At 42.5% G+C, this 27632-nt stretch overlaps 1 protein-coding gene and 2 long non-coding RNA genes across 5 annotated transcripts; 1 reads left to right on the forward strand and 2 right to left on the reverse strand.

The window, feature by feature from the left end:
- Positions 1-15258, forward strand: LOC115008811 (uncharacterized). 3 transcript variants are annotated; one of them, XR_003832344.1, is made up of 3 exons: positions 1-122; positions 9376-9442; positions 15179-15258. It is a non-coding gene; the product is annotated as an uncharacterized LOC115008811 (long non-coding RNA). The 3 variants fall into 3 exon arrangements; XR_003832342.1 differs by lacking the exon at positions 15179-15258 and adding an exon at positions 14455-14624 and having other exon boundaries at positions 9376-9446; XR_003832343.1 differs by lacking the exon at positions 15179-15258 and adding an exon at positions 14455-14624.
- LOC115008810 (uncharacterized) lies at positions 739-6895 on the reverse strand. Its single transcript, XR_003832341.1, has 2 exons — positions 6778-6895; positions 739-1691 (listed from the first exon to the last, which is right to left on the reverse strand). It is a non-coding gene; the product is annotated as an uncharacterized LOC115008810 (long non-coding RNA).
- si:ch211-286o17.1 (hematopoietic progenitor cell antigen CD34) lies at positions 11202-26125 on the reverse strand. The gene is made up of 8 exons (XM_029432647.1): positions 25940-26125; positions 17206-17310; positions 16744-17051; positions 16571-16663; positions 14840-14960; positions 14616-14668; positions 13634-13783; positions 11202-12661 (listed from the first exon to the last, which is right to left on the reverse strand). The coding sequence occupies exons 1-8, from the start codon at positions 26022-26024 to the stop codon at positions 12476-12478; spliced, it is 1101 nt and encodes a 366-aa protein (XP_029288507.1). The 5' UTR covers positions 26025-26125; the 3' UTR covers positions 11202-12475.
- Between the last annotated feature and the right edge of the window lie 1507 nt (positions 26126-27632).

Genomic DNA, 27632 nt, shown 5'->3' on the forward strand with positions numbered 1-27632 from the left:
GGTGACGCCGACAGGGCAAGTCAAAGCAGAGCTGGGAGGATCTAGAACGAATGATGTTTCTGATGATGTCATGTTCAGCTGAAATGGTTCACATGCGCTCCGAAGTGAAAGGACATGGACGGGTATGTTCTTGTTTATTGTTGATATGGCAACACACTCTGCTAAGAATATATCTTTACCCATGTGCCAGGTGGGCTTCTTGCAGACACCAAACATCAAAATTAAGGTCATGTTGGGGGTGGAGTATTTTAAGACTTTCAATTTAGCTTAGACTTGGCTCCACAACACACTTTCTGAGAAGGTCAGTGGGTAGTCATTACACAGCTGTAGTGGACGACTACTTACACTGTTGCTCAACATATCAACTGAAACAAGATTTGGCCGGTACAGCGACTGCTAATGTTGTCGTCATGTACACGCTCGTGTTTAAATACACGCTGGAGGGGTGTTTCTGTTATGCCGTCATCCGTCATTGATATAAATGGGTCGACCAAAACAACAGGAGTGCCTGCCAGCATAATGCAGCACAATGCAACACCACCACTCACAGTTTAAACAGAAACTAAATTATAACCTTCGTGATGATAGTATTTATCGCAGGGCTGTTGTATTCGTTGATTTAAAAGTGCTTTTCTATCATCCTGCTGTTAATGCTAAAAGTGTTGGTTAATCTCAGGCATGTATTAAAAGATTAAAAGCTATAATTTAATTTAATTCATTATAATAAACACAAATAACCCATTTGTTACATTTTTATTTAAACAAAAACAAAAACATAGCTTCATTTAATGAGACTTAATAAATAAAAGACTGCTCGACTTTGAGTGAAACCAGCTTTGCTTTAATGATGGAAGATTCCGCACATATGGTAATTAGACAAAAATGTGCACAATGTTTGTATATTTAAATATAGAAATAATTTGGCAGGTCTGCAATGGGCGGATACACAAACCGTGAACTAGTGAAGCGTTGAGCCAGATATTGTTTAACATCTGTACAGAAGAAGATAAGTGCAGCTGGAACACACAGCACGGCTGAGTGACGGCAACATGATTAAAGCAGAAACGGAGTTCTGTAAAGTAAAAAATAAAAAGCAAACAGGGAAGTCAAAGGAACAGGCTTCAGGGATATCCAGTAAAATCTCCACCGCTTCAATGATCCCAGAAAGAAAATAACTAACTTGATGATAGCGTGAATTGCAGCTCAATGCTGCCATCTTCTGGTACTTTAAGGAACTTCCTCATGCGACTGCTGAAGCAAAAGCCTGGTTGGTATTCCCTCCACATGCTAACCGATTTCAAATGGTGCTAGACATGATGGAAACTCTGAACACCAGACGAAAACGGTCAGCCTTGGTAAGAGGGCGACCAGCTGGTCAGGAGATTGGACTTCCAGCACTTTTCTTTTTTTCTTCTGGTCACTGGAGCGTAGGACTGAAGCAGTGGACACATGGTTGTATAAACTGATTGTATATACCACCTGGAATATTTTTGTAAAAAGGTTGGATGCAAACAATGCCACTAAATCCTAAACGTTCTGGCAACTGAAGTGGATGAAGTCTGTTCCCGCTCAAGAACACCGATTTCAAATGGTGCTAGATGGGACTTTATACTCTAAGACACCATCTGAAACCAGTTCCCTGGGGAGGAAGCCATCGAGGGAAAAACCACATTCGGAAGCCATGTCCCTTCCTGCAATTAGAAAAAAACAAACACATTACTGTCATAACCTTTGAAAATATATTTGAATGATTGATTTACACACAATCAGATATGGGGCTCAGATTTATGACAATGAAATGAATCAACATGTCGAACAGATTTTTACAAACCATAATAATCTTGAATAAAAGTGTCTCATCCTATTACTGGGTACGCCGTTGCACATCCATGTGTCATTCAATGTATGCTAATTTAATTCTCCATTAGACGAATGCTCTTCTTCCAGTGTTTTGCTTCGTAATGATGGACGTGTTTTAAAGGATACTAATGGTATAGATCCTTCCTCTGCAAGAACCATCAAGAAACATGGGCATGAGATAAAGTATGGTAAATAGCATGTTACCCTGCACAAAGACTGAAAACAATGCAGCGCAGGCCGTTAGTTGAAATGCTCATCTGTTGCATTTACAGAGGTACTAAAACCCCAAAGATTTGTTCTTCTCTTGGCTATTTGATTGTGAGAACTCATTTCTTAGACACACACTGAAATCCTTGTTTTGCCCATGTAAACCTAAAGTCAATATAAGGCATGGTGCTGAAATGTAATAACATTTTTGAAACCATTTTACAAATATAGCAGTATTCAGTCTATAGTTTGATACATTTGAAATATCCCAAAGGCCCTTATTTTAGCTGCTCGTATTATCCTTTAAAACCTGCAACTGAGGAAGATGCAGCATCTTTGCTGGCACTGGGACCAATGAGGAGAACCACTGAGTCATGGCCGGCTCCTCCAGCGTGACACAGCAGCTCAATTCCTCGCATAAGTGCATCAGATGACCAAGATCTCAGTGTAAGAAAGGGCACTGCAGCAGACTGCCACCGGAGATGAACCCCAACAAAAACTGTCTATGAATAAAACTGTGGAAAATTAGATCTCCTCGGCTCCCTGTAGACCTCTTTGTAAATGCACAATAGGATACTGTGTCCTCTCCTGGGTCTGCCTCACGCATCCAGTCCTGCTCCTGGTTCTAGTGGCCTAGGGGTTGACTGTGGTGCAAAGCCAGCTCCTGAAATAGGTGAGGATTCATTAGTATGAACCCGTCGTCCATCGCTACGAGGCATGCAGAGCAGTATGTCTACAGAGAGCTCATTTACGACTTCCTCTGTCACTATTACTGTTCCCGTCTTCTTTTGAAATGACAGCGCACACAAACACAGGCCATTAATGTGGGGAACTCACTGCATTCTATTTTCAGGTCTGGCATTAAAAGACTGACGTTATCTGCCTTGTCAGCTTCTCAGACGCTGTTGTCCTGTTGATGGGAAAAGGTGACGTAGCAACTAATTCAGAAGCTTTATGTGTCTTTCGGGGACAATTTCCCTGTCTGTCACTCCCTAATCCTCTTCACTGCTACTTTAGTGTTTTGGCTTACAAAACAACAGCAGCTGCACTGATTGGTTGTATTTTATAAAATCATCAAATCTGGGCATATATGATGGCCATCATTGTTTCAACGACATGTACTTTTAAATATCTTCGATTTCAAGCGCTCCCAGTATTTACAAGAGTACAGTGTCCGCTTCGGGAACAACTCGGGCAGACAGTGTGTGCATGGAGGCCACAACGCTGCTTTCATCCCTCTTCTCCTTGTTGTTGCCGTTCTGACTCCTCCCATGAAATGCTGCTGTTTGTGAGCTCTGTATCTACCTCTCTCTTGCTCTCTTGCTCTCTCGTCCTTTTTTACTACGAGCTCTGCTCGCCGACTATTGTGTGAGCAGAGGCTGCTTTTTGCATCGATGTTTTTCTGCCAAGTCACCTGACTATCTACGGCTTGTTAAAGGGCCATGGCACCTTTTAAAACGACAATGTATTCAGCAACTATTGGTGTAATTTAGAGCCACTTTATCAAACGGTAGTGTGCACTGTCCTTCTTTAGCAACAAATCGCAGGAAGAAGATGCTGCAAAATTGGATTTAAGAGAAGAATAAAACAACATATCCATTTTGGTTCACTAGAATCAGATAAGCGCTGTGCATCAGACAGTTAGAGGCCAAACTGTGTCGCAGGGAGAGACACTGGGCTGGGTCATATTAGAGTAGGTGATGTAAAAAGGCTGAATGCCTGTATGTGTGTGACAGTGTGTGTGCGTAACACTGGGGGGTGGGGTTGTGTGCGTGTGTAAACAGGGTAGGTGATTAATCCTTTTACAGATTAGAGGTCCTAATTTATCAGGAGTGAGAGGGGCAAACTCATTGAGGTAATATGTTTTTAAACCACCTCTCAGTATTTGCACAATCGGGGAAAAGTACTCACAACAGTTGAACTAAGGTGTGTTATTAATGTTGTGACATGATATTTGACTGGACCAATCAAAGACAAAGCTGGCACAGACTTCATTTCCTGCACATACAACGTCCTAAAGTACCGATTTTTGTTGGAACGTGCAACAGCTGAGATATCTCCTTCTGTGTTGCATCATCTTCTCTTCAGAGGAACACATTGCGAAATATTGGCAGATGTGAAGGCCTTAACACGTTCAGATGAGCCTGACACTTTGTTTTTGTCCTAGCTGCCACACGAGGGGTGGAAATAGATGGGAAGGCCTCAAATGGAAGAGTTTATTTACATTTTGCTCCGACTCTGCCTGTTGGGAAATATCAGATGTCTGGCTGATAACACGAGTGGCTTTATGAGTTAAATAACTAGAGATAAAAGGGTACATAAAATGTGCCTGCAGGGTGTCTGCTTGAAAAGAAACCCAACAATAAGCTATATCACTTGTTCCCCCTCCTAGGCGCTGTATATCTTAAAGAAATATTTACAGAATTGAACACATACCTCTGCACGGAGGAAAATAGAGTTCATTAAAACGGGTACCTTCTGGTTTCAGCATCTTCCAGCACGTTAGGTGTCTAGCTGCTAATGATACCCTCACATGAACGCTGCCTCACACTTGTCTATTAATAGATCATCATCGAGCGAGGCCGGCAGCGCTACGAGGGTAATTTTAGCTCTGTCATCTCTTGGCTCCGTGCCACCTTCTATTCTATAATCTGTGATTAAGAAGGATTTGTTTTAAAAGGCAGTGGGTCGCTCACCATTTTCTCTGAACTTTTACGTGGGCTACAGGTGATGCTGTACACACACACACACACACACACACACACACACACGAGCACACGCATCAGTAGAGCCGTGCTGCCTTTCCTCGGGAGTGCTTTGCTGCATCCAGTTTGGGCCCGGCAGCATCTGCTGAATTGCATTTGCTTCAGCTGATAAAGCAGGGATTGTTTTTTATTGTGACATTTCTCTGAATAAAAGTGTATTGAGCACATTGCGTTTAGCCCACTTGTACTGAGCTCTTCTGTTTGTTTGCCTTGAGAGGCGGCGCCCCTCCCTTTAAAGAATGGCAAAATAACTATTGAGGTCACGTTTTCTCGTCTGTGAAAGTGGGTCGCTTGTTCTACTGGTCAGCCTCAGAAGGAATGGTGAGCGACTGCACAGGACAGGACAAATACTCTGATCTGATAAGACTAGATCTTTGGTTTTCCTGTTTTCAAAATAATGCAAATAAGGAGAAGAGAAGCTGTTGCTGCTGTTGGTAAAGCGCTGACACTCTTGTACTTCCTCCCATGACCTTTACCTGTTTGTTTAAACACTACCATAGTGACATTCCCTCTGGAGTCAAGTTTCTATTTAGTACACATAATTGAAGTTCTGTAGCTCCCCTCCCCTCCCCTTCTCTCTCTCTGTCTATCTCTCTTTCCATTTCCTTGCCCGTGCTTTAGCAACTCCCGAGGTCTACTGCTGATTCACTCATTGACCAAGCAAATCCACTGGGTGTCTCATTTTCACCTCAGCGCTCTAAGAGGCGAGGAACAACTTTATCTCCGGCACCTCTGGCAGGTTAGCAGCAGGAGGCCTTTCTTCACTAGGGGTCATTGGGAAGGTAAGAGAGGCCGTTGACTGTCAACAGCAACATCCCATCAGGCGTGTCAGCGTCCTATTGTGCTCTGGCAGGTGTGCATTACACGATCTAGTAAAGGGAGACATATCTGCTAAATGGTTCTCTGACAGCAACAACAGCTTAGAAGACTACAAAACAGAGAAAGGATTTATTTTACTTACATGATATGTCATCGGTACAAAATGAGGTGCAATAGTCCCCAGAGAAAAACTATTTTCAGGTTAGAGATGAGGAATATCTGTGTGTCAACATCCCTTTACAGCAGATGATACAGCCCTAGGATTGTGTTACTCAACAGCCCCCCCCTATATTTGGGAAATAGAGCTTGTTTTCATCATATCAAGTGCGCACTAAAAAGCCAGATTACTATTAAGGACCTCCTGGGATTTCAGTGACGCAGCAAATGTTGTCTGACATCTCAAAGAGAAAGCAAACTGCGTCACCATTGTGTTGCTCACTTGAAGTGTAAGTTTTTACTTCATGCGAATCACGTAAACAGTAGATCAACCCTCCCGTGCGTCAATGTTTGGAAAGTATCTTTATCCTACTTTCTATTAAAAGTGCTTTCTTTCCTTCAGTTCTGTTTGATAACTCTAGAAAATAGACTCATGAGGTGTTAAATTACCGTGCCAAAAGGAACTGCGTAACATCGTCCTCTTCCACAACAGGATTACGCACTATCCATCTCTTGCGCAGCATCCTATTCCGAGCTCTTCCTTCACACGCCATCACTCCACGCTTTGTTTACGTCTTCATATAATCATTAAAATCAGACACAACTCAAGTTTCAGAGAGAGACGTCAGAGAGCTGCCGTCGCAGCATGTTCAACCATCGCAGCAGAAACTCCCACAGGAATTCATGTGTCGGTCCTTCTCGCTGACGCAGTTAAATTTACCTGTTGTCATGTCGATGATGAAAACTCTTCATTTAAAACCTCAACGAGTCCACGAGTCATGTTTTCCTGCACACACAGGACTTTTCGGTTCTTTCTTTCTTTCATTATTCTTTACACTTTTATGATATCGACTCTTTTATTATCACCTATGTACCCAGCTCTTGAGTGGCTATGAATAACAGTGGTATTCTCTACGCAACATACGCACCAGTATGTCGCTCTCGCCCTTTAATAACATAAATAACTTACGTGTTTATCCCCAGCATGTTTCCTTCCTGGTTTCCCGGCCGGCACCAGTCAGAACAGGTCCTCGCTGAACAGTCGGTCTGCAGGTTCGCGTTTCAGCCTTATTGTTGCTATTATCAATCTGGGCGCGCACGTTTATCACTGTATCTCCGTCTACGATTTTCCATAGCGCAACACGGTAACCCCGCCCCTGATACTCCCCCGCCCGCTGGTTGGCTGGGAGTCTTTCCTCGTCGCCAAAATCACATGTGGTTGACGCATGTTTACAAACATCGGTGAAATCACATGGTAAAATGGCGCCGTATTACCGTAAACGACCTCCTTTTAACGTCGATACCAGATGTCGTGCAGAGAGTCAGTTGTTGTTCCCTTTTCTGTAACAGTATTACAACAAGAACTAAATATGTTTGAGGACACATGAAGTGCGTAACACAGCCGGTCGACAGCCATATAGGATACAAAAGGGATATTATATAGTTTATTATAGGGATTTAGAATAGAAACCGCAGACTCACTAGTTCCAACCTGGGGGATTAATAAAGAGTAATAAAGAAATAAGAAACAATCTGATGGGTACAGAAAATGTATACATTTTTTGTTTTGTAAATACTTTATACTTTTATTCACTTTTTGGCTTTTGTCTTCACTACATCACCAGGGTTACTTGTCTTGTGTTTATAATCCATAGATCCAGCAGCAATTTGTAAGGTGACAAGACAAAAAAATATATTGTTTAAAATGTAATGTCGAATGTGTTGCAATAGATGGCAGTGTAACCATAGAGTGCAATGCACATACAGTATATGGCTTGGAAGAGTGGATGTTTTTTTTAATGTCCTTTTGGATCACCATATTCTTAACTTGGTAGGATATTTGTCTGAATTTATATTATATAGACTTACAGTAGCCTATAGATTTGTGTGGGTTAGCCTAAGACTACTCAATGTTGAATTTACAGTGATTTAGTCTTAATACTGCATGTTTCTCCAAGACCTGGACAAGGACCAGCTGCTTTGAGGCTTTTAGTTAACTACATTTTCTGATTGAAGACTACAACCACTACTCACTATTAATTCCACTTCTGAGAAGAAACATACTGAATACAGGGTGCTATTATTTTTTTTTGACTCCATACCCAGTTTCCATTCTTGCATGGTATAGCAAATAGAGCCAAGAAAAAGCCATGAAGCCCTGCTTCGCTTGACTGTAATTTACGGTCAGTGACGTGCTTCGCTGCGTCACTTTACTATTCTTTACGGTAATTGGCACGTTACGTCAGTCATGTTTGGCGGGATATCAATCAAGAGCCACTTGTTAAAATCTAATAATTGAACTCTCACAGCCTCACAGTAAGTACACGTATGTTTTAAACTGGGGTTGTGCCTTACACGCTTTTAAAACACAGCTCTGAAAGTAGTTTTGGTCTTTGGTTTGGTTGAAATGGGGGAGAAAAAAAAAACTACTTTTTGAAAAAGAGGACAAAATGTTTCAGCAGTTGCCTAGCAACGATGTTTTCAAGCATGCCGTAAACTCAACTTTCAATGTCGAAAACAACACCACGTGAGTTCAATCCCTCTGAGACTAATCAGGAACATGTTTAACAGCAAACTATTAGCTGAGATGACGAAGGATTCCCAGTAGGTGGAGATACAGTATTTACTATTAGTTGTGCTTTACTGGAAACACAATTAGCACACGGCTGGAAGTTTTGCTCCACCAAAATCTGATTGTGTTTTAATGCAGTCAAAATGTTAGGGACTAATACGTCTCTTGCATCAGTGCACATATGTGCTGCAGATATGTCACAGATATGTGTATTTCAGATATAGACTATATATGTAAATATTCCATTTGATGCTACTTTACACTTTAATATATATATATATATATATATATATATATATATATATAATAGCCTACTTTTTACTCTAATACTTTATTTGAAAATAATTTATAGATATATATGATCAGCCTGTAAAATGTATATGTTAAACTGTTCTCTAAATATAGAGTGGTTAGCTCAACTAAAATGCTCATGAGTCTGTAATATGTATCCAATGATAGTGTAATGATACTGTAGGATAATGTGTTAATCTGAAAGGCGCCACATTCTGGATAATGAGTCTGTTTACTTTTAAGACCTGAGTACACGTTGCTGCAAATACTTCTGTACTTTCTGGTACATTTTTGACTGCGGGACAAAAGTAAGAGATTTGAATACTTGTTCCACCATTGTTCACATGTTGAAGATTCCTGAATCAAACAGGGAGATTATAAATTGTAGCCCTGAGATATTTGATGTTGGTGTAAAAGCACTGAGTCAGAGTCTTTGCCAAGCTGCTATCAGCAAACACTAAACTGACCTTTGCACCCGCTCAGCCTTACAGCAGCCTGTAGCCCAGTGGGCTTGGTAAGTGAACCGTTACAGCAGGCATGCATGTGCTGTCAGAGTGTAACGACAAGGTTTGAAAAAGGTCACATCAGCTAGAATGACAGCAATGGTTAATTTGCTGTGGCTACATCAGCTGTGCACACACACACACGCACACACACCTACACATACAGAGCCAGGCTTTTCACACATGCGTATTCCCCCTCCAGAGTATCCACCCAGAAGGACAGGTGACCTTGTGTGTGACGGAATCTTCTTCACGGCCACCAGGAGCACGTAGGTCATTGCCTTTTTGTCCCAATACACACGCTGGCTTCAGCACTGGATCAATACTGACAGTAATGGCAACAACATTGTTTTTCAGATACAGATTAATTTTTTTAATATAAAGGTGATCCAATTATTACCTGAAAATGAAAAATAAAGGAAATCTATGCAATTGAGTCTGTCTTTGGAAAGATACAGTATGTACCGAACAAGTGTGATAAGCCGTAAGGTAATGATTAATCATTTTATATTCAATAATTCACCCGTAAACATGCATAACATTCAAAATCACGTCAACAATTTCAGCTCATAATGCGTTTCTCAGTCACGGGTATGAATGAAGAACAGCTCAAGCATGGATTATTGTACAAATCAATTTTCTAATGGCTTAGGGAAATAATTAGTACATTTATTAGTATGCTCTCTTGCAACCCAGTAGCTCATAGTAGGGTATCTTTATAGCCCAAGAACTCCGGCCTCTGACCGTGTCTTTCTTTTCGTCAACATACTCATTCCACTCACAGAGGGCCGCCTTGAATAGACTTGAGAGAGGGACGAGCCTGAGCGCACTTTTCATCATATTGACTTGATGTTGAGATTCCCCTCTGTGGAATTATCTCATCTTGTCAGGGGTCTTTTCTCCACTTGAAGGAGCAACAAGCACCCAATCACCCAATCACAGTGCATTTAAAGCTGTTATGAAAATAACCAGATGCACTGAGAGAAATTGAGGGCATTCAAATTCACACAATGAGGCTTAATGGGAAGCTCATGCCCTTCCCAATCATCTGTCCTACACATGTAGGCGACATAAACACACCACATGTTAACTCTGAAATTGTGCATTTTTCTGCCACTCGACATGTAAAATTGTTGCATTATTTTACTTGTTTAGGATTTTTTTTTTTTGTAAATACTGTACAGTAATGGCGTCATTATTAAATGTATCTGGTATTGATCAGTAACATTGTATAAGTGCAATGTCTCAGACAATGTAAGCAACATTTTCAAAGCTTTAAAAGAACATTGTAAAAACCTCAGATTGACTAATATTTAATATTGTGTGTGTGTGTGTGTGTGTGTGTGTGTGTGTGTGTGTGTGTGTGTGTGTGTGTGTCTCCAACCTCTACTGTACATGCAAGTCGGGAATCCTAATTACTCCACTGACTTCCCTGAAGCTCGTCGCTAATGGGATGTTTTGAAGATTTGCTTTTTCATGATGAACATTCAAACTACAGGCCTCAATTCTTTTCCTGCTCTGCTTTAGTCAAAATATGAATTTGCATTTCAATAGAAACTATAACTGAAAACAATGCATAATCTAAACTTTTTAATCGTGTACCAGTGTTAAATTATATTCTAATTATTCCTTTTAAATTGTCTTTGATCTTTGCTTCATATAATATCATTTGAGAGTGACAGACAAGTTCAATTGTCTAGTTTTAAACAAGCTCATTTAATTTATCGTTGCCTTTTTGGAGATTAAATCAATAAATCATCATTTTGTTAATTAGATTTTTGAGGATCAAGAGGCTGTTGCTTAAAGTAGCCAGAAACGCATTGTAGACAACAGATATTAAGTAGCTGGGTTAACTTTAAGACACCACAGATCTTTGGATGTACACTACAACTGTACATTCTGTACATTCCCGAGTACAGATACGTCTTTCACTGGACCTGGTGTGGAGGATTGTTGTATGTATTTAAATGTTTCTTCATAAATCAAGTAAGCACAACAGAAGCTGAAGACAACCCGCACAGATATTGTCAACAATCACAGTTTATGAGTCGGGCACAGAAACTACTAACAGAGAGAGCGTATTTACACATGCAGTACATTATGAAAGCAGCCAGTCGTTCAAAAAGGAAGCTAAGAAACGTGTACAGCTGATGTAGAAAAACAAGTTTTATATTAACAAGGAGATTAAGGCGGTTTTTGGGAATGCTGAACCTGCTTCATGTTGTGTCGAAATGTTTGTTTTACTCTGAATTAAAAAATGCTGCTGCTGAGAGTACTAAACGTTTGTTTAAGAAAAAGAAAACTGTACAACAATGTCATCATGAAAACACAATATCACAAAAATATAAATGTACTTTGCAACCTATCCCGAATAAGCTTCTAATAAAGTAGTTGTTCATTATGCTTATCGGTCTAAAGTATCGAGGCAAACACTAATAGTTTTCAGCTGACATGTTCCATGTGATGAAGAGCTTGGGAGCTTAATTTCATTTCTCAGTAAAACCAAAGAACATGTTTACGATCTCATTCGTCCGTTGTTGCTAACACTACAATAATTGGTTAACAATCAATTCTTTTTTTTTTACAAACATGGTCGTTTCTTTCTATTTCACTTTTAGTTTTACAATCCGGGAGAAAATATCGTCAACTTTCAGTAAATTCCAACTTGATGGATCTCTTTCATTACATTTGTTTTGCTCATCTCGCACGTTAAAGGTCTTAACAAGGTTAAGCAAACAGAAAGGCTACAAAGACAAACATTTCCTGAATCAAATAGAAAGAAAGAAAAAAAAAAACAATCAAGCAGTGAGCGTCAGTCTTTAAAAAAAACAATACAAAAGCTTTCAACTGCCTGGCTTCATGGGTTGCATCGCACCACATTCGTGGATTGAAACAATGGAGCATTTGCTGCTTCTTTGTCGGGAATCAACAGCACGTATTTGGCATTATTTGGGGATTCTACAATGATTGTACAACTAGACTGAAGTCAGGGCAGCTAACAAATCCCAGTCAGTGCCCTGCTGAGCAGCCTCAGTCCCAAACAAAGGCCAGTGATCCCTAACTTTTCACATTACAGGCATTGTCATTATCGTCATTATAGTCACGAGCTTCATCGTTGTCGTCATCAAAGTCCAGAGAGGTGCGGAAGAGGAAGAGGAAGAGTTGAATGTATTTCGGTGGATTCGTGTTGAATTTGTCTCAGTGTGTGGACAGTCTCTGAGGCAGCAGAGGGGGCTTGTGGGTAGAGGGTCTCGGCGGGTGTTGGGTAGAACGGGACATCGGGGGTGGGTGGGTGTCGTGATTCACATCTCTGTGTCAGCCACTGGGGTCTGGGTGGCAGAGTGTCCGTTGGTGGTGGGGGCGGGGTTGGTCCCATCTGGTGGAGACTCGCCATTGGTGGTCGGCTTGTCCGCGGGCTCCTGGGGTAGGGGGGCCACAGACACCAGCGTGTTAGCCTGGTTCTCCTCGTCCACCTGGAAAGATTCCGCCTGAGAAAGATCCACAGACGAGACAACGCCGACGTCAGAGCTCATACACGCTTTTTTATTTATTTTATAAATGCATATTCAGCACCAACAAGTTCAAATACAACATGTAAACAAGCAAGAACGTGTGTGTGGTTGGAATTGAATGAGTTTTTGTAGGCGTTGTTCAAGAAAAATAAACAAACGCATTCTTTGTTAATGATCTTTATGGGTTTCAGCTGTGTGCACTCAGAAGCGTTTTGGTAATGTGTTTTACTGTTGGGAGGTTAACAACGTGCATGCGTGCTTGTTGTTTTACCTTGCTTCTAGATGAACATATGAGCCCTTATTGTAAGTGACTTTGTTTAAAGTTTGGTGATGTGCTTTGTGCTCTGAACCTCGAGGAGAACATGTGACGCCTGTGACGGACACTTATTCAATAAATAAGACCCCAAACAAAGGCGATTCAGCAATCTGTTCCATCCCGACCATCATATGGGTGTGCCCCCATGTGTGAACGCTTTGAGAAGTGATGTCATGAGCTCGAGTGAAGAAAAAAAAAACCCCAACTAAAACCATCTGTAGCCCCCTGGTAGGGAGTAAAAAAAAGAAAAGAAAGAAAGCACTACATGCTGCTTTGAGTTAAGGAACATGTGAGTCAATCATGTCCTCCCTTGAGTGAGCAATTGACCGAAGGATAACCAAACATTTGACCTCAAATCCATATGTCCTTTTTTTATTATTTTAAATAAACTGATCTCCGTGAACTATTTCCTCAGTGAACTGAATCCTGTGGAGCCAAATTATTTTAGCTTAGGTCAGTTAAAGGTGATCGCTTGATTGCCAGTCCATAGTTGTTCTTTGTAATGTAGCCAGGGTCTTTTGTTTAATAGATGCCCTTATGATTGCATTAAAAAAAACAAAACTCCAAATACAACTTAAGTAGATACAACTACAGGCGTTAACAGTGCGACACGCCTCCTCTAATCCACTCACCAGTCGGACTCCTTTGGAGTTCTTGCGATGGGTCTTGAGGTAATAACCAGCGACCAGCAGGGCCGCCAGCAACAGGCCAGTCAGCAGCAAGGAAACCAGAACCAACTTAGAGTTCTTCCCCCAACGAGGACGAGCCTCCTCCACGTCAGTCTGGTTAAAAAAAGAAAGAAGAAGAAGAGAACGAAATAACATAAGTCTAGTGTTCACTTTATGTGTCTACAAACACATCAAACACTATCTATGAACAGACACGCATGAAAACAAGAGATACAATACAGATGTTATGGTGCACACAGTTTGTAATTGTTATACTTAAAGGAGGAAGTCTTATCATTATCCGGTTATTGTTGTCTATTGGGACTGAGGGTCGGAGAGGAAACCGCCCGACCCAAAGCCTTTGTTTATGGAGATGTACCTCGAGAATCGGTAGCATTTCCTCTGGTTTCAAAGACGTGTCGGAACAAAAAGACGCCGGTGAGCAAACTGTAAGCAGCATAATTGACTGTTTGGCTAAATTACTAATAAGATCATTCAGTAGATAGTGTTAAGAGGGAACAGACAGAGGGGTGTGACAGGCACACCCATAACCCCGAGATTGCTCCCTAGGTAGTAGAAGAAATGTTTTGCAGCTGACAAATGGATTGTTTGTGGGTTTTTTGTTTGTCACACAAACTGACAGCCTGGCAGCTTGAAGCCAAAAGTCTTCAGACTCCGGCAATGTTTTTTTTTATATTCCCCTGTCTGATTTCATTATGAGTCAACCAGCAAATGTATTCTGGCTGAGTCTAGTGGATGTAACTTTGTTGTTGTGTATTTTACAGGCCCTTCATGGTGTGATGTTGGCTGGACATGTGACATCCAGTACCAGCTTGTACATGACTCTGCAGTTTCCAACTGAACTGAATCATTTATAATATATATATAATGCCATACCACTAACATACTGTATATACGTGTTTCTACTATACAATAAACGTGGTACCTTATCTTTGATGTTGTCATTGTTGAATTTATCAGCCATGCCTGCAACATCATCTGCAAATTAACACACATTTTATGATTTTACATTTTTAGAGAAGTGGAACAAGTAAAAAACATGAAACACTCAATGCTGACTGCTCATCAGAGGCTTAAACACTGCCATCTTATAAGGTGTAAGATATTGCTTTGTTCGTCATATTAAATCGCCACAAGAACGTTACTCACCTTCAACATATTTTCCGGACACTAGGATTTCGTCTGTGTTGTCCTCCTGGTAGATATCTAGCTTACAGTCTTCCCCACACAGCTCCTGCAGAACACTTTCAATCTTCATTTTGGTGTCTTTCTGCAAGGAGACCAAAATAAAAGAGGATTAGTATTTGAAAACATTTCAACACGTGAACAGTTTGATCAAATTCTAGATTGCACGATGTGACATTCCCAGATAATTAGCGACGAAATCTCAACACCTGCCTTCAATATTGCCTTGAATCTTCCACTCCACCTCTAATCCCTTCTTCCTCTGTTTCTTCCTCCTTTTTTTTTTGCCTTTAATCCAATAAGGGCTTTCACGACCTTGTGCACAACCTTTTTCCCCTGATGTAATCTGATCCAAACATCAGATTCTGCCACACTGTAGGAGCCCCTGATCCCAGTTCAGGAGTGCACAGATGGAGAGATGCAAAGCTATGTGTAGGACACAGTGACCTCTGTCTGGAAATATGTGTCTTAAGAAGCTCTTTATTTGATCTCTGTGTAAAGAAAGCTCAGACATGGCTGTACTTCTTAAGGAAACCTCTGGATGTGAGTTATCACCAAGACCGGCTTTATTTACAATTACGTCATCCTTTCAGACCGTATCAGATCAGGAATACATGCATGCCTTGAGGACATAAAAACTTGGATGTCTATCAACTTCTTGATGTTAAACACAGACAAAACTGAAGTTATTATACTTGGACCTAAACGCCTCCAAAACGCATTTTCTAATAACATAGAAGCTCTGGATGGCATTAACTTGGCCTCCAGCACCACTGTAAGGAATCTTGGCGTCATCTTCGATCAGGATCTGTCTTTTAACTCCCACATAAAACAAATCTCAAGGACTGCCTTCTTTCATCTGCGTAACATTGCAAAAATAAGACACATCCTGTCTCAAAATGATGCAGAAAAACTAGTCCATGCATTTGTTACTTCAAGGCTGGATTACTGCGACTCATTGTTATCAGGTTGTCGCTTAAGACTCTTCAGTTGATCCAAAATGCAGCGGCACGTGTATGTCTTTTTCTGTATTACTGCTGTGTTGTATATTTTACTGCTTACATCTGTTTATGCATTGTTTAAATGTTAAATAATGCATTTACTGGGTTCAGACCTCCACATGGGCGCTATGCTTCCTGTAGACCTCACAGCTGTAATCCTGACACACTGAAGAATGTGTGTTCCTGAACATAAACACATCCACGCTGCGACCTCGGGCCTCGCTATACATCACACATGCTACAGCAGCAGTGAAGCCCACCCATCGTGCTCCCCTCCCTTTGCCCTCGCCGCTCAATCCATGTCCTGGCTTACATACACAAGGAATATCTTGGACTTTCCTCCCCACATAAGAAGAAGACATGAAAAAGGTTGGACGCAGTTTTTCCTCTTGCGCCACTGATTTATGGGCCATGGAGATAAGTAATAAATAAGGAATAGCTTCCTGCTGAGTTTATGTTTAGCAAACTGATAGCCAACTGGGAATGGCATCAAAACCAAGCTAGAGACCATTTTCTAGTTCAGATTGTTGCTTTGTGTTTAAAGATGCATGGATATTTTGCACCCCCTCTCTGCTGTATCGTCAGTAGCAATGTTTCCCTTTTCTGTTCTGCCTCACAAACAGACCTTTATTCTAATATAGCGCATATAAATAGATCCATAAACAGACAGAAGGAGGTTTGTTTCTGAACTTACACAGTTGGAGGAGGCCTTGAGTTTTAGATTGACAGCGTTTTTGTCCTGGACCGCCTCTTTGCTGACGCAGACAACATCCTCCTGTGGCACCGGCTGCAGAGAGAAACAAAACTCCTTTATCATCCTGCATCATTACGACAGACTGAGTGATCCGACCGGACTTCTTATCTGACCTGTGGTTTGTTGTTGGGGCCGTCGCCTCTGCCAGGCATCGGTGCTGGCGTCTCTGGCTCCATCATTTTGAACATATCAGTTTGAACCTCGACCGTGAACTCCACTTTCTTGTTTTCTGGGTCCTCCGGAGCCACAGGGCCGCTGTCGTTGCTGTCGTTGCTGTCGTTGCTGTCGTTGCTGTCGTTCCTGTCTCCTTCCTCTTCTGTAGCAGCTGGTGTTGCTGCTGCCGCCGCCGATGCTGCTGTAGTCTGTTCAGTCGGCTCGTATGGCAGAGTGGGGAAAACCAAGATTTGTGGATCCTCTGGCTCTGCAAAAGCAAGTCAATATTAAAACAGCACATACAGGCTTTCAGACACATTCATACGTCGGAGGTTATTACACAGGTGATTCTGAAAAGTGATGCTTTTCATTCACTTCATCAAAAACTATTTCTCTGACTGGTGCTCGTCAATGTTTCTCACCAGGAGCTTCAGATGTCATTGGAACCATGTGTTGTACGTGTTCCACTGCTTCCACAGATGGCATCGTCCCCGTGACAACTTCCTCTTCCTGTGCCGTGACTCCTGCTGTAAAATGGGGAGGGGGGGGGGAAACAGCTTAATGACTTTGTTTGAAAAACACAAAAACTGTTTTCAGTGATATTACGTGACTGTAGATGCAGCGGCATATCGTTAAATCAGTGACAAACGCCACACTACACCAGCATGCTCTAAAACCAACTAATGTACTCGTTTGTCTCGAGGCTCGGACTCGGCGTATCGTTACAAATGATCCTTAGAATAAATATGTGCTGTGTGCCAGAAGGGTGCAGTTTACACTAAACACTTATGAACTGTTAATCACAGTAAAGAATTTAGATTTTATAAGCACTTGTGCCGTGTTCTGTCTTCAACTACTAGCAAAAAAGGTTGATATGCAATTGCAACAATAACTGTGTGTGTGTGTGTGTGTGTGTGTGTGTGTGTGTGTGTGTGTGTGTGAGCTCTTTGGTGTGCTCACGGTGAGATTTCTTTCTGTGTCCCTAGAGGCTCTGCAGTGATGGAAGATTAGGTTAAAGATCTTACTGCGGTAGATAACCGATGCGCTCAGAACAACGGATCGCGTCATGAAGTCATTTACTTTGAAATTCAATCGTTCTCACTGAGGTTCTTGTTAAAGATCCTGCGGTCACAGTGACTCACTTTAGGCCAGGCACGAATGAGATGTATTAATAAGTTCTTTTTTGAAATATATTAATTTGAGTGGAAGGATTTTCCAGTGGAATGATTAGATGTGCTGCTGGAAGGTGCCAGGTGATGATGCCATTGAAAACAAGGCTATTATACCATTTTCCTTTTTCAGGGATCCGCATGACTCTGGGGGTGAGAGGCCTTGATAAATTGCAACACTAAATCAAAGTCTTGATAGGATATAGTCAGGTTCTTTTTCAGCTTTTAAATTACTTGCACAGTTTTAATAACCTGGATAACTTTTAGGGCACATTTTAATTCTCAAATGAGTAAAGTGTGCTGCCACAGCCTGCGGGCCCTCAGCTAATGAGGCCTTTTGTTGCTCTGATCTCCACAGGTCAAACTGTACGCGGAGGATCCAAGAGCGTATATTTCCCTTTTACCCACATTTCCCTCTCTCTTCCTAACAACATTACCTCACTCTCAAAACATTCCCATAATGCCTCACCTCTGCAGATCTAATTACGGCTCGCTCTCTCACTATGCGATTCCTCGCTGGTTGCCAGATTGAGTTTGTGATTGATTTTTTCAGGTGTAGTAATCCAAAGTTTTCTGCCCCCCTGTCGCACTAAATCTCACTGTGTTTACATTACTGTCCTCGTTTTTTAGCTAGTTATGTCTATTTATGTGCAAGGGCTTTTCAGAATCAATCTAATTCCTTGCATGTGCACGCACTTATGTGGCCAATAAAGTTAATTCTATTTCTGATTCTGATTTAATTTAATCGCTCGCATTGTAAAACATTATCTTAAATGTGTTAGATTTGTGAATATTCAGTGTAAGACGTGTTTATATACTCAATTATTAAATGTAATAGTTTGAAATGTAGACCAAATTTGCATGTTTTTTGTTTTTAAACTGATACTTACTGGCCTGCTTGCCTCTAATGCAAATAACGATTTTGCAGCAGAACAAGACTTATTCCTTTTGCCTTCTTCGTACAACACGAGTTGCTTTTCCCCCCTCTTGTCACGCCCTGTTGTCTTCGCATTGGTCGTCTTTAGTCGGTACTTGAGATTCTCACACATGAGGCACATATACTCACACAGTGGTGGCACTGTCACACATGTCCACTGACTTCCTTCCATAAATCAGTGTGACAGACAGGTGCCATCAGTACAGAGTAAACACTGTGTGTGTGCCGTGCGAGCACGCGGGGGCAGAAATCTCCAGGGAGGTTTTTTGGCTCGCTTTAGTGCCCGCAACTGTCCATTGCAGCTGTCTGTCACACTGCGTCCAACCGGGTAAATATGTCTACACTGTAACTGGATTTTCAAAATAAAGGAGAAAGCACATTAGAGCCACGGACCTCAAGGTGTACTTCCTTTACTCTCGTCAAACCGACAATAAAGGGCGAGGAAGCTTTCTGGTAGACGTGCTCAAGTTTCACTCTGGAGCCCGTCTGTAGTTTAACATTAGGAGCATTAGCGTGGGTGTGGACCAGCGACAGGTCAAGGACTCCCTAACCTTGTTAAGTCTGTCTATTAGACCTCTGGTCTGCAGCCTGTAGCCTCCAGCTGCCATCCCTCACCCGTCTCTGTGTGGTCCGTCTGTTTATGTTACCGGAAAGGATGAAGTTCAGAACGGGTGAGACGGTCGGGCATAAATCAGGTTTTGTCATACAAACGTGACGCACAGGAGTGTTAGAGTGCAGAGGCTGAAATGTGTTGTTTCAGCCCTGTGATCACGTTCTGCCATCAGGGGATTTGTAGCAGACTTGGGAGTAAAACTATGTCAAATAATAAAGCCTCAAGATTGATGCTGTGGCTGATGGCTGTGTTTAGTTTTGTTCAGTCTCTGATGTTGTGGTGAGTGACTGGAAATTCATTCATATTTCCTTCTTTTTCTTTTTGTAATGGATAGAACCAAAATCAAACGTGCATTAGTTTAACACAATGTGTCTGTTTATACAGCAGACATTTGAATGGTTTTAAATCCATACTGTAAAACGCAACTGTCTTGTGCTAATGATGTCGATGCACCTCGAGCTCTCCTGTTAAACTCGGCCGCTACGTTTTCATGAAGCAAAGAAACATGATTGTTTGTCTTCAGACAAAAAATAACGCATGTTTTTTTTTTCTTCTTTTTTTTTTTGTTGCAACACTGCCAGTAAAAAGTGCAGCTCTCTGAGCAGTCATCACTCATTATACACAAACAAACTTGCCTGACAGACCAGAGCCCAGATGGAATGAAACCTCCGCATGTAATTGCCACTTATAACCAACATTTACAGAAATGGCAGAATACGAGTCGCCGCCCTTTTTATTGTTTTGTTTTCATTCTAGACTTAAAAGCTTCGAGTCCGGCTATTGTACATTTTGGGCAAACTGTGGATTTTCTTTTTCAAGGCTTGTTACACAACAACCATGTGCTGCTTTGCTTGTGATTATTCACTGTGTATGCAGACGAGGGTAACTGCAAGTTAAAAAAATAAAATGATAGCCTTGACCTGTATCTTTTGTGTTGTTATTGATGCAGTGGTGTCCCCGGTGTGTGTGTGTGTGTGTGTGTGTGTGTGTGTTGCTGCTCGGCTCCCTTCCTGGCGGTGTGAACCCATCACCACCTCGCTGCCCTCTACCCTCCGCTCTCACACTCAACAGGACCCACAGCTAAATGTGATTAATCACTGATTTCACTGAAACATTCCACTCATGCATATTATACATACAGAGAAACCCACAACCCCCCCGAGCCTCGCATCAACAACAATACCCACACTGGCTTGTCTTTCATTCCTTCCTTTTAGTGTAATGCTATAAAGCGTCCAAGAAATCAGTCATCAGTCGTGTGTCTCGCTATCAGCGCACAAACAGGACAAACCTAATCAGCCCTGACTCCATATGTTATACAGCCTGGGCCCTGACTTCATTGCTCTCTTGAAGATTTTCCCACCAGATTGCTCTGAATGACGGCTGCGGTCTTGAAATGCTTCACCCCACACCCCCTCCATCTCTTGGGACTCCGGATGGAGGAATGTGGCAGGCTTTGGAAGAAGACAAGCCGGCAGCTCAACGCCCTCCTCCCTCCCTGCTCTCCCTCTGTCTGCTCGCCCTCTCCTAGTCACGCACAGCTAGTCCCAGACATCCATTGAGGTGCGATTCAGGCTTCAGCCCTCACACCTCCAAAAAGCATACAGTGTAATGTAAAGCCACATGCCAACAAGAGCCATATGGCAACTTTCTCCACCGGGGCCCTAGGAAGCTTTTGTCTGCAGTTTGCTCATACGTAATGACTAAACACAAGTTCCACATGAAAGCACACATCTCCTCACGGATAACTTTGCATGTAGGCCTCTTGTGCCTCTTTCATAATGACTTTGAGCATGAAAACTCAACTTTGCACGGCCACTTCCAAATGTAGCCATGCATCTGCAACTACTGTACATCTGTCACTGTGCACCCTCGATGTTCTATAGGAGACATGAACAAGCTGTTGGATTCTAAACGGGTAGATGCTCCCATGGCTTTGGCCTCCAGTTCAAGAGCTACATGTTCATGAGGGACTTCTTCCCTTGGGCCCCCGGCCTCTCCCTGTGTCTGTTAGGGAAAATCCTGCGCCGTGTAATGGGGCATGGTGAGGTTATAATGGTCAGCACACGTTAGTGGACCACCCTGTCAAAGCTCCAATGAGCTTCTACGAGCACTCTTGCCGCCACATGCAATAGTTACCACATGACATCGTATTTGCATTGGACATTTAGGACAATCCCACTCCTAAATGAAGCCGTATCCTTTATTTCAGATCCTTTGACCAGTGCCAAGACCCATTACCTGCTTTTGAAGCTGAATGTAAACGTTCTAACTGTTTTGACTGAGTGTGTAAGAGTCTGTCTGCGGCCAAGACGGCTTCTATAAACACTCTCAAGACACATCGTCCCGTCTTTTCTATCAGGGTTAAATGTCCCGCAAATGTTCCTTATGTATACTATATGTATTTTCTTGCACGGTTTTGATTGAGTGGGGTCTGTGGGAAGGGGCAGCACAGACAGTCCAGCCCTACTCTGGGACTAACATGGTGGTTGATCAAGTAGGATTTAGAAGAAATGGTCATTTAAGTGCGGATGTTCACTGTAAACATGATTGTATGCCTGCTATACAGTGGTACACATTACATACATAAGTCCAGCGTTTCTCTGCAAGATAATACTGAGGAGAAATGGCTCATTTAACTGCCATTAAGTGTAATTTTCCTTCTACTGCTGCATCTGGACCTGCCGCAAATTTGTAATGTCAAAGTACCTCTTGAGAGGTTCCCTGACATCACTCTGGCATCCATTGGATAGAAACTTGATCCAAGAGCACCCCCCCCCCCCCTCCACCCCAGCCCTCCTGCACTCACCCCAACATGGATTTTCAAAGTAAGAGACTGAGGGTGGAGACAAAAGAATGAGTGAAATAATCACTCTGTAATACCTTTTTTTTATTTAAAGATTGTCTCTCCCCCCTATGATTACACTACTATGTTAATTTTAACTATGTAATGTAACTATGTAATGTTCTAATGTCTTTAAAAAATACACCCTCAGAAAGGGCGGGAAAATAGTTGCGTTCACTTTCTTTCAATTGAAGCTCCAGAAGTTAATCAGAAGTTAATCATTGTGAAGTTAAGCAAATGTATCGCAAAAACAAACATGTTTCCTCATCTTGTTTAGTGTCTTTTGGCTTTTCTGCACAGTATTCTGCATTAATGAACGCGTCATTCATTCAGAGTGTTTTTGTAATGACGAGTATTTTCATGATTTAATATCTTAAGTCATATCTTAAAGAATCTGAATTTGAGAGTTAAAGGTGTGCTGAGGAATGTGACATTGGAGCTTTGTCCCTTAGGGTTAAACGTGCTCTGCAACTCTATCCACTTTGAAACAACAGACTGCTGACCCCGCTATCTTGACCCCCCCCCACACACACACACACACAGCGCCCTCCCCCCTCCCCAGTCGTTCCTGTCACAGCGATTAATAGCAGAACCCAGCCCATTCTTCTCTCGTGGCAGAAAAGCAACTGGATCTCATGGTTTCAATCAAGCCTGTTGAAGCAGCACTTACTTCACCCGGCGCTGCCCAGCTGCAGCATTCACCCAACCCAACCCTGGGGCCACTGCAGCCCCTTATCGAAAGCATGATGTCGGACGGACCACAATCAGGAAACATGACATCTGCTTTCAATTGGGAGCATTATATCACCTACCCCTCCTCCCAACACACACACACACACACACACACACACACACACACACACACACACACACACACACACACACACACACACACACACACACACACACACACACACACACACTACAGTTTCACTGCCTTGTGCATTACCTTGAATGAGCCTGTCTGGCTTTGAGTGTGTGCAGGTAGACTGTTCGGGGATCCTGTTGCATAGCGAGGCAGATCTGGGCGTCAGTAGCTCAGAGGCTCAACATTGATTTTGTCCAGAAAGAATTTCATGCATACTATATCTTTAAAAACACTCATACAGGGGTGGTAGTGAAAAGAAACCATAATAAGCCATTAGTACGGCGAACTAGAGTTCACTTTGAAGATTTGTTCTCTGCTTTTGAATCATCACTTGCTTTCATTTTGAGTTTTCACAGGACGTGTTGCCATCTGATACTCAGGCTTCGACTTCCCGTTCCCTTTTCCGTGCATCCAATTTACTGATCAAAGCACATACCGACACCTTCTGGTTGTTTGATAAAGCAGCTTGTTTGGCACGCCAACGCTTATTGTATGTGAATACACACACAGTGAGGAGTCTGGAATAAGTTCAAAGATGGAGGCGTTAAGAGCGGAGTCGAAATGCAGCCTTCCTCGAGGATCTTGTGTGTGTGTGTGTGTGTGTTTGTGTGTGTGTGTTTGTGTGTGCGCCTAGATGTCTACTTGCCACCGTTTTCCACTTGACTCGGCTCGCTCTGTGCTACTTTCTCCATGAGAGGAATGAACATTGATGACATTGTTTCTGAGACTCTTTGGTGCATCAGTTACTTCAATAGGTACAAACAGTGATTTACATAATGACATGCTCTGGGGTTGGCAGTGAGATTGGGCAGAGTTTGCAGCTTAACTAGGGAGCCTGCTAAAGACCACTTCACGGCGCAGACAGAGCTTTAGCTCTATTCCGATAATTGTGTTTTAAGTGCAGTTTTTTAGATATTTAAAGTGAAATCGTCCATGCAGGAGACATTAATGTCACTCGCTACAAAGCACATCTAAGCATTGCTTCATCTCACCATCTGACTGCTTTTCTAAATACAAATCTGCTAAACATTCTCAACAGGGGTTTCCCCTCCCCGGTGTTTCTGATCATCTCCTCTTTAGCCTCTGTTACCACGACCCCCCCCCCCCCCCCCCCCCCCAGGTTGTCCGCGTAACCGTTACGCTCTCTAACATCTGTGAATCCGCTCTGACCTCATCACTGTGAAGTTGTAGCCCATCTTTCCTCTGCTTACATAACTCTGCCCTCCTTTCCCCTGGGTTGACAAGACAATTCTGCAAGATGGATTTTTTGTCTGTGTCAGGAGACAGGTGGTTTATCCTGTTGTTGAAGTTCAACTTAAGTGGTTCTTTTTCTTTGTCTTTGCTCTGTTTCACATCTGTAATACATCTGATATCTGCTCCATTGCAATCCGTCTTTTTTGACAGGCACATTTGGCCCAACTGCCTTCTGTTGCATTTTGCTTTGTGTTTGCAGCTTGTGATTTGTCAGAGGATTAAACATTGTCAAGAGATGCTTTTCTTTCTCAAAACCTATTTCTGCCTGTGGTTCAGAATCCATAGGTTGGAATGATGTCAAGGCAGTCTCCTTCTCCAAAGCAGATGCAGCTGCCTCTCACTGCTGATGATCTCATTCCCATAAGCTATATCCCATGAACAAGACAGAAGGTTTGAATTAAGTCATTCAGTGTGGGATTCATGTCCAGCCACAACAGAGAGCTCTGCTCTGATAGTATATCTTTGCTTCATTTTTTAACTTGGCCACTATTGAAGGACGAAAACAATTTGTCTATCTACAAGGTTTCACAGATATTTCTTCTCACCACATGATCCGTCTCTTAATTATCTGCCTGCCACTGTGGGGCATTATTAAGGTATAACTGGAGTCTGCACTGAACTACAGGCACAAATGTCTTATTTGGTCTTTGCTTTCTGTTGGTCTTGGTTTCCTCTCATCTTAGTTTTGAATATTTTGAACCTGAATATCTGAATATCAATTGGCCACACCCGATTGATTGGTTTAGATCGATAAGATGTTTCTATTCCAGATAAACATTTCTTAAGTTGGTTGTTAGAGCTGAGCCATGTGAGCCGCGTGTCGTCTCCACACATAGTTCAGCAGCAACAGTCTCCCTGATGCCTCAGTAAAGCTCCCAATATATCGGCACAGCCACATTTTCAACAACCAAAGTCCACACCCTCCTCTCACGCAACTGTTCTCACATTACACAGCTGAATATAAATACACACATTTCTAAACGTCCTTGAAGATCGTGGGAATCAGTGAAATAGCAACAGAGGAAGGTTCACAAACTGAATAGTGAAAGACAAGAAGGAAATTCTTGAAATAAAACAACTTTCTTTTTGCAGCTTTTGTAAATTCACAAATTCAGAATAGAGTTCTTGACTTTAAATCGGTATGTAATACTTCCCTATGCCTGCACACAACTAAAAACCTTTTCCCTTTGTCTGCCAAGGTTTACTCTAAAGTAATGTTTTCTAACTGCATCTTGAAGAAAAGAATATCTTCATCAAACTCTTTTTAAGACACATTAAGACTTTTATGTTATGGATTTGTTTTCAGTACAGAGATAGATTTTTGCATTCCAGACAGTGAAAGGGTTGTAGGGTTAAACCTGGATTCAAACAAACACTCCTCCACCCCACCCCTCCCTCACCCCTCCCCCCTCCCTCCCTCTGGATGACCATACGATCTCTTGAGAAGTTGACCCTCTTTTTTTTACTTACCATTTAAGAGTGAGGCGATGAGGAGCAAAGCAAACGGCAACATTTTGCGGGGCCCGTTGGTTCTCTGTGCAGATGATGCTGCCATTCTGGTCCTGAGCGAGCACACGTCCGACGGGGGTTCGTGAAAAGGCAGGGAAAGAAAAAGGAGCCAGTTGAGCCGGAGCAGTTAAGGGTTTCCTCTTACCCAGAGCAGGACAGGGTGGATAAAGCACCGCTTGTGTTCTGTCAGTTTTTATATAGCCCCCCCCCCCCCTCTCTCCTCTTCCCTTACTGAGGCCCAGCCCTTCACCCCGTCTTCCACTGGTTACTTTAACCCTTCCTCTGTGCCCCCACCCCTCAAGGCGGATGGAGTGAAGAAGGAGAATGGGGTCTTGTTTGGATGTTGTGTATTTAAAAATGTGCAGCATTCTTCAAATACCAATCAATGTTTATACTTATATATATATATTTACTTTAAATGGAACTGTTCCAGGTCTTGAATCCACCACGTGTGTTGCAGCACGGCGGAATATGTTTTGGTGATCAATGCTGATTACTTCATCTTGTGCGAGCACTGGGTGACAACGTCTGCTTGAGCAGTGAACTCTGTGTGCATGGGAGCAGTAATCCACTACACAATGAAAGGTGATGCTGACAATACAGTGGCTGACACTCTGCTCCCTAATAGGCTTATGGAGATAGACTGCGGAGCCGAATATCATACTCCAAACAAAAGTGTGATCCACTGTTATGCTAATGCTATTAATCCATTTCAGTGGCCCCGAGCCCCCACCACTCAGAGAGGCCATCAATCAACAGCAGACATCTCCGTAGTGAAGACACCACAGGATCCGCTTAAACCTTTCACACTTCCACAGAGTCCTGAAAGCACCCAGCCCCCCTACCCCCCCCCCCCCCTCTCCCCACATCCCCTGCAATTTGGGGACCTTTGCTTTACTTTTGTTAGCTCCTTTGCTAGCTGTTCTCATGCTCTCTGTAAATCACACATCTGGAACCACTGGTGAAGGTATGCTAAATGACTCGTTAAAAAAAACACCACACCCTCCGAGACAAAACAGCAACAACAGCGAGTCGAGAGAAGTAAACCGGACCACATCTTACATGCTCGTATGAAATGCTCTTGTAATTTGATACCAGTCCCAGTGCCCATAGTCCCCCTGTCCCTGTTTGCCCCACCCCCCCACCACCATTTCCTCCCTGTTACCCCCCCCCCCCCCCCCCTTCCTTCTTGCCAGACCCCTATCAGACATTCAGCTCAAACAGCAGGGCGTTGAGGTGGGCAATTGGCCACTCACTGTGACTCAAGATGAGCTTCGCTGAAAACCCCAACCTGTATAATCAGTTGTGTGCCCATTACAGCACGCCCCAGCTGGACAGCAGGAGTCGTGTCACCTCAGCACAACATTCATTACATTGTTAGCTGGTTAAGTATTTCTGCTACTTGAGTTCTGGGGAATCACAGCTTCCTGCCAAATGGCAGTAAGGCTCAGAACATACCTTTTTACCCTCAACAAAGGGGCAGCAGGACAAACCATGCCAACGTATATCTTACTATTTTACATTTGACTTATTAATTATGAAATGTGTGTTTTTTTATTCTATGTAGTTTCAGTCATTGTTGATTGACGGTAATAATAAACGGAGGTGTGGACTAAAGAGCCCAAAGAATTAAAAAGTATGTTATTTAAAAAGT

The sequence above is a fragment of the Cottoperca gobio genome, chromosome 5, assembly GCF_900634415.1.
Source record: "Cottoperca gobio chromosome 5, fCotGob3.1, whole genome shotgun sequence".
Taxonomy (NCBI): Eukaryota; Metazoa; Chordata; class Actinopteri; order Perciformes; family Bovichtidae; genus Cottoperca; species Cottoperca gobio.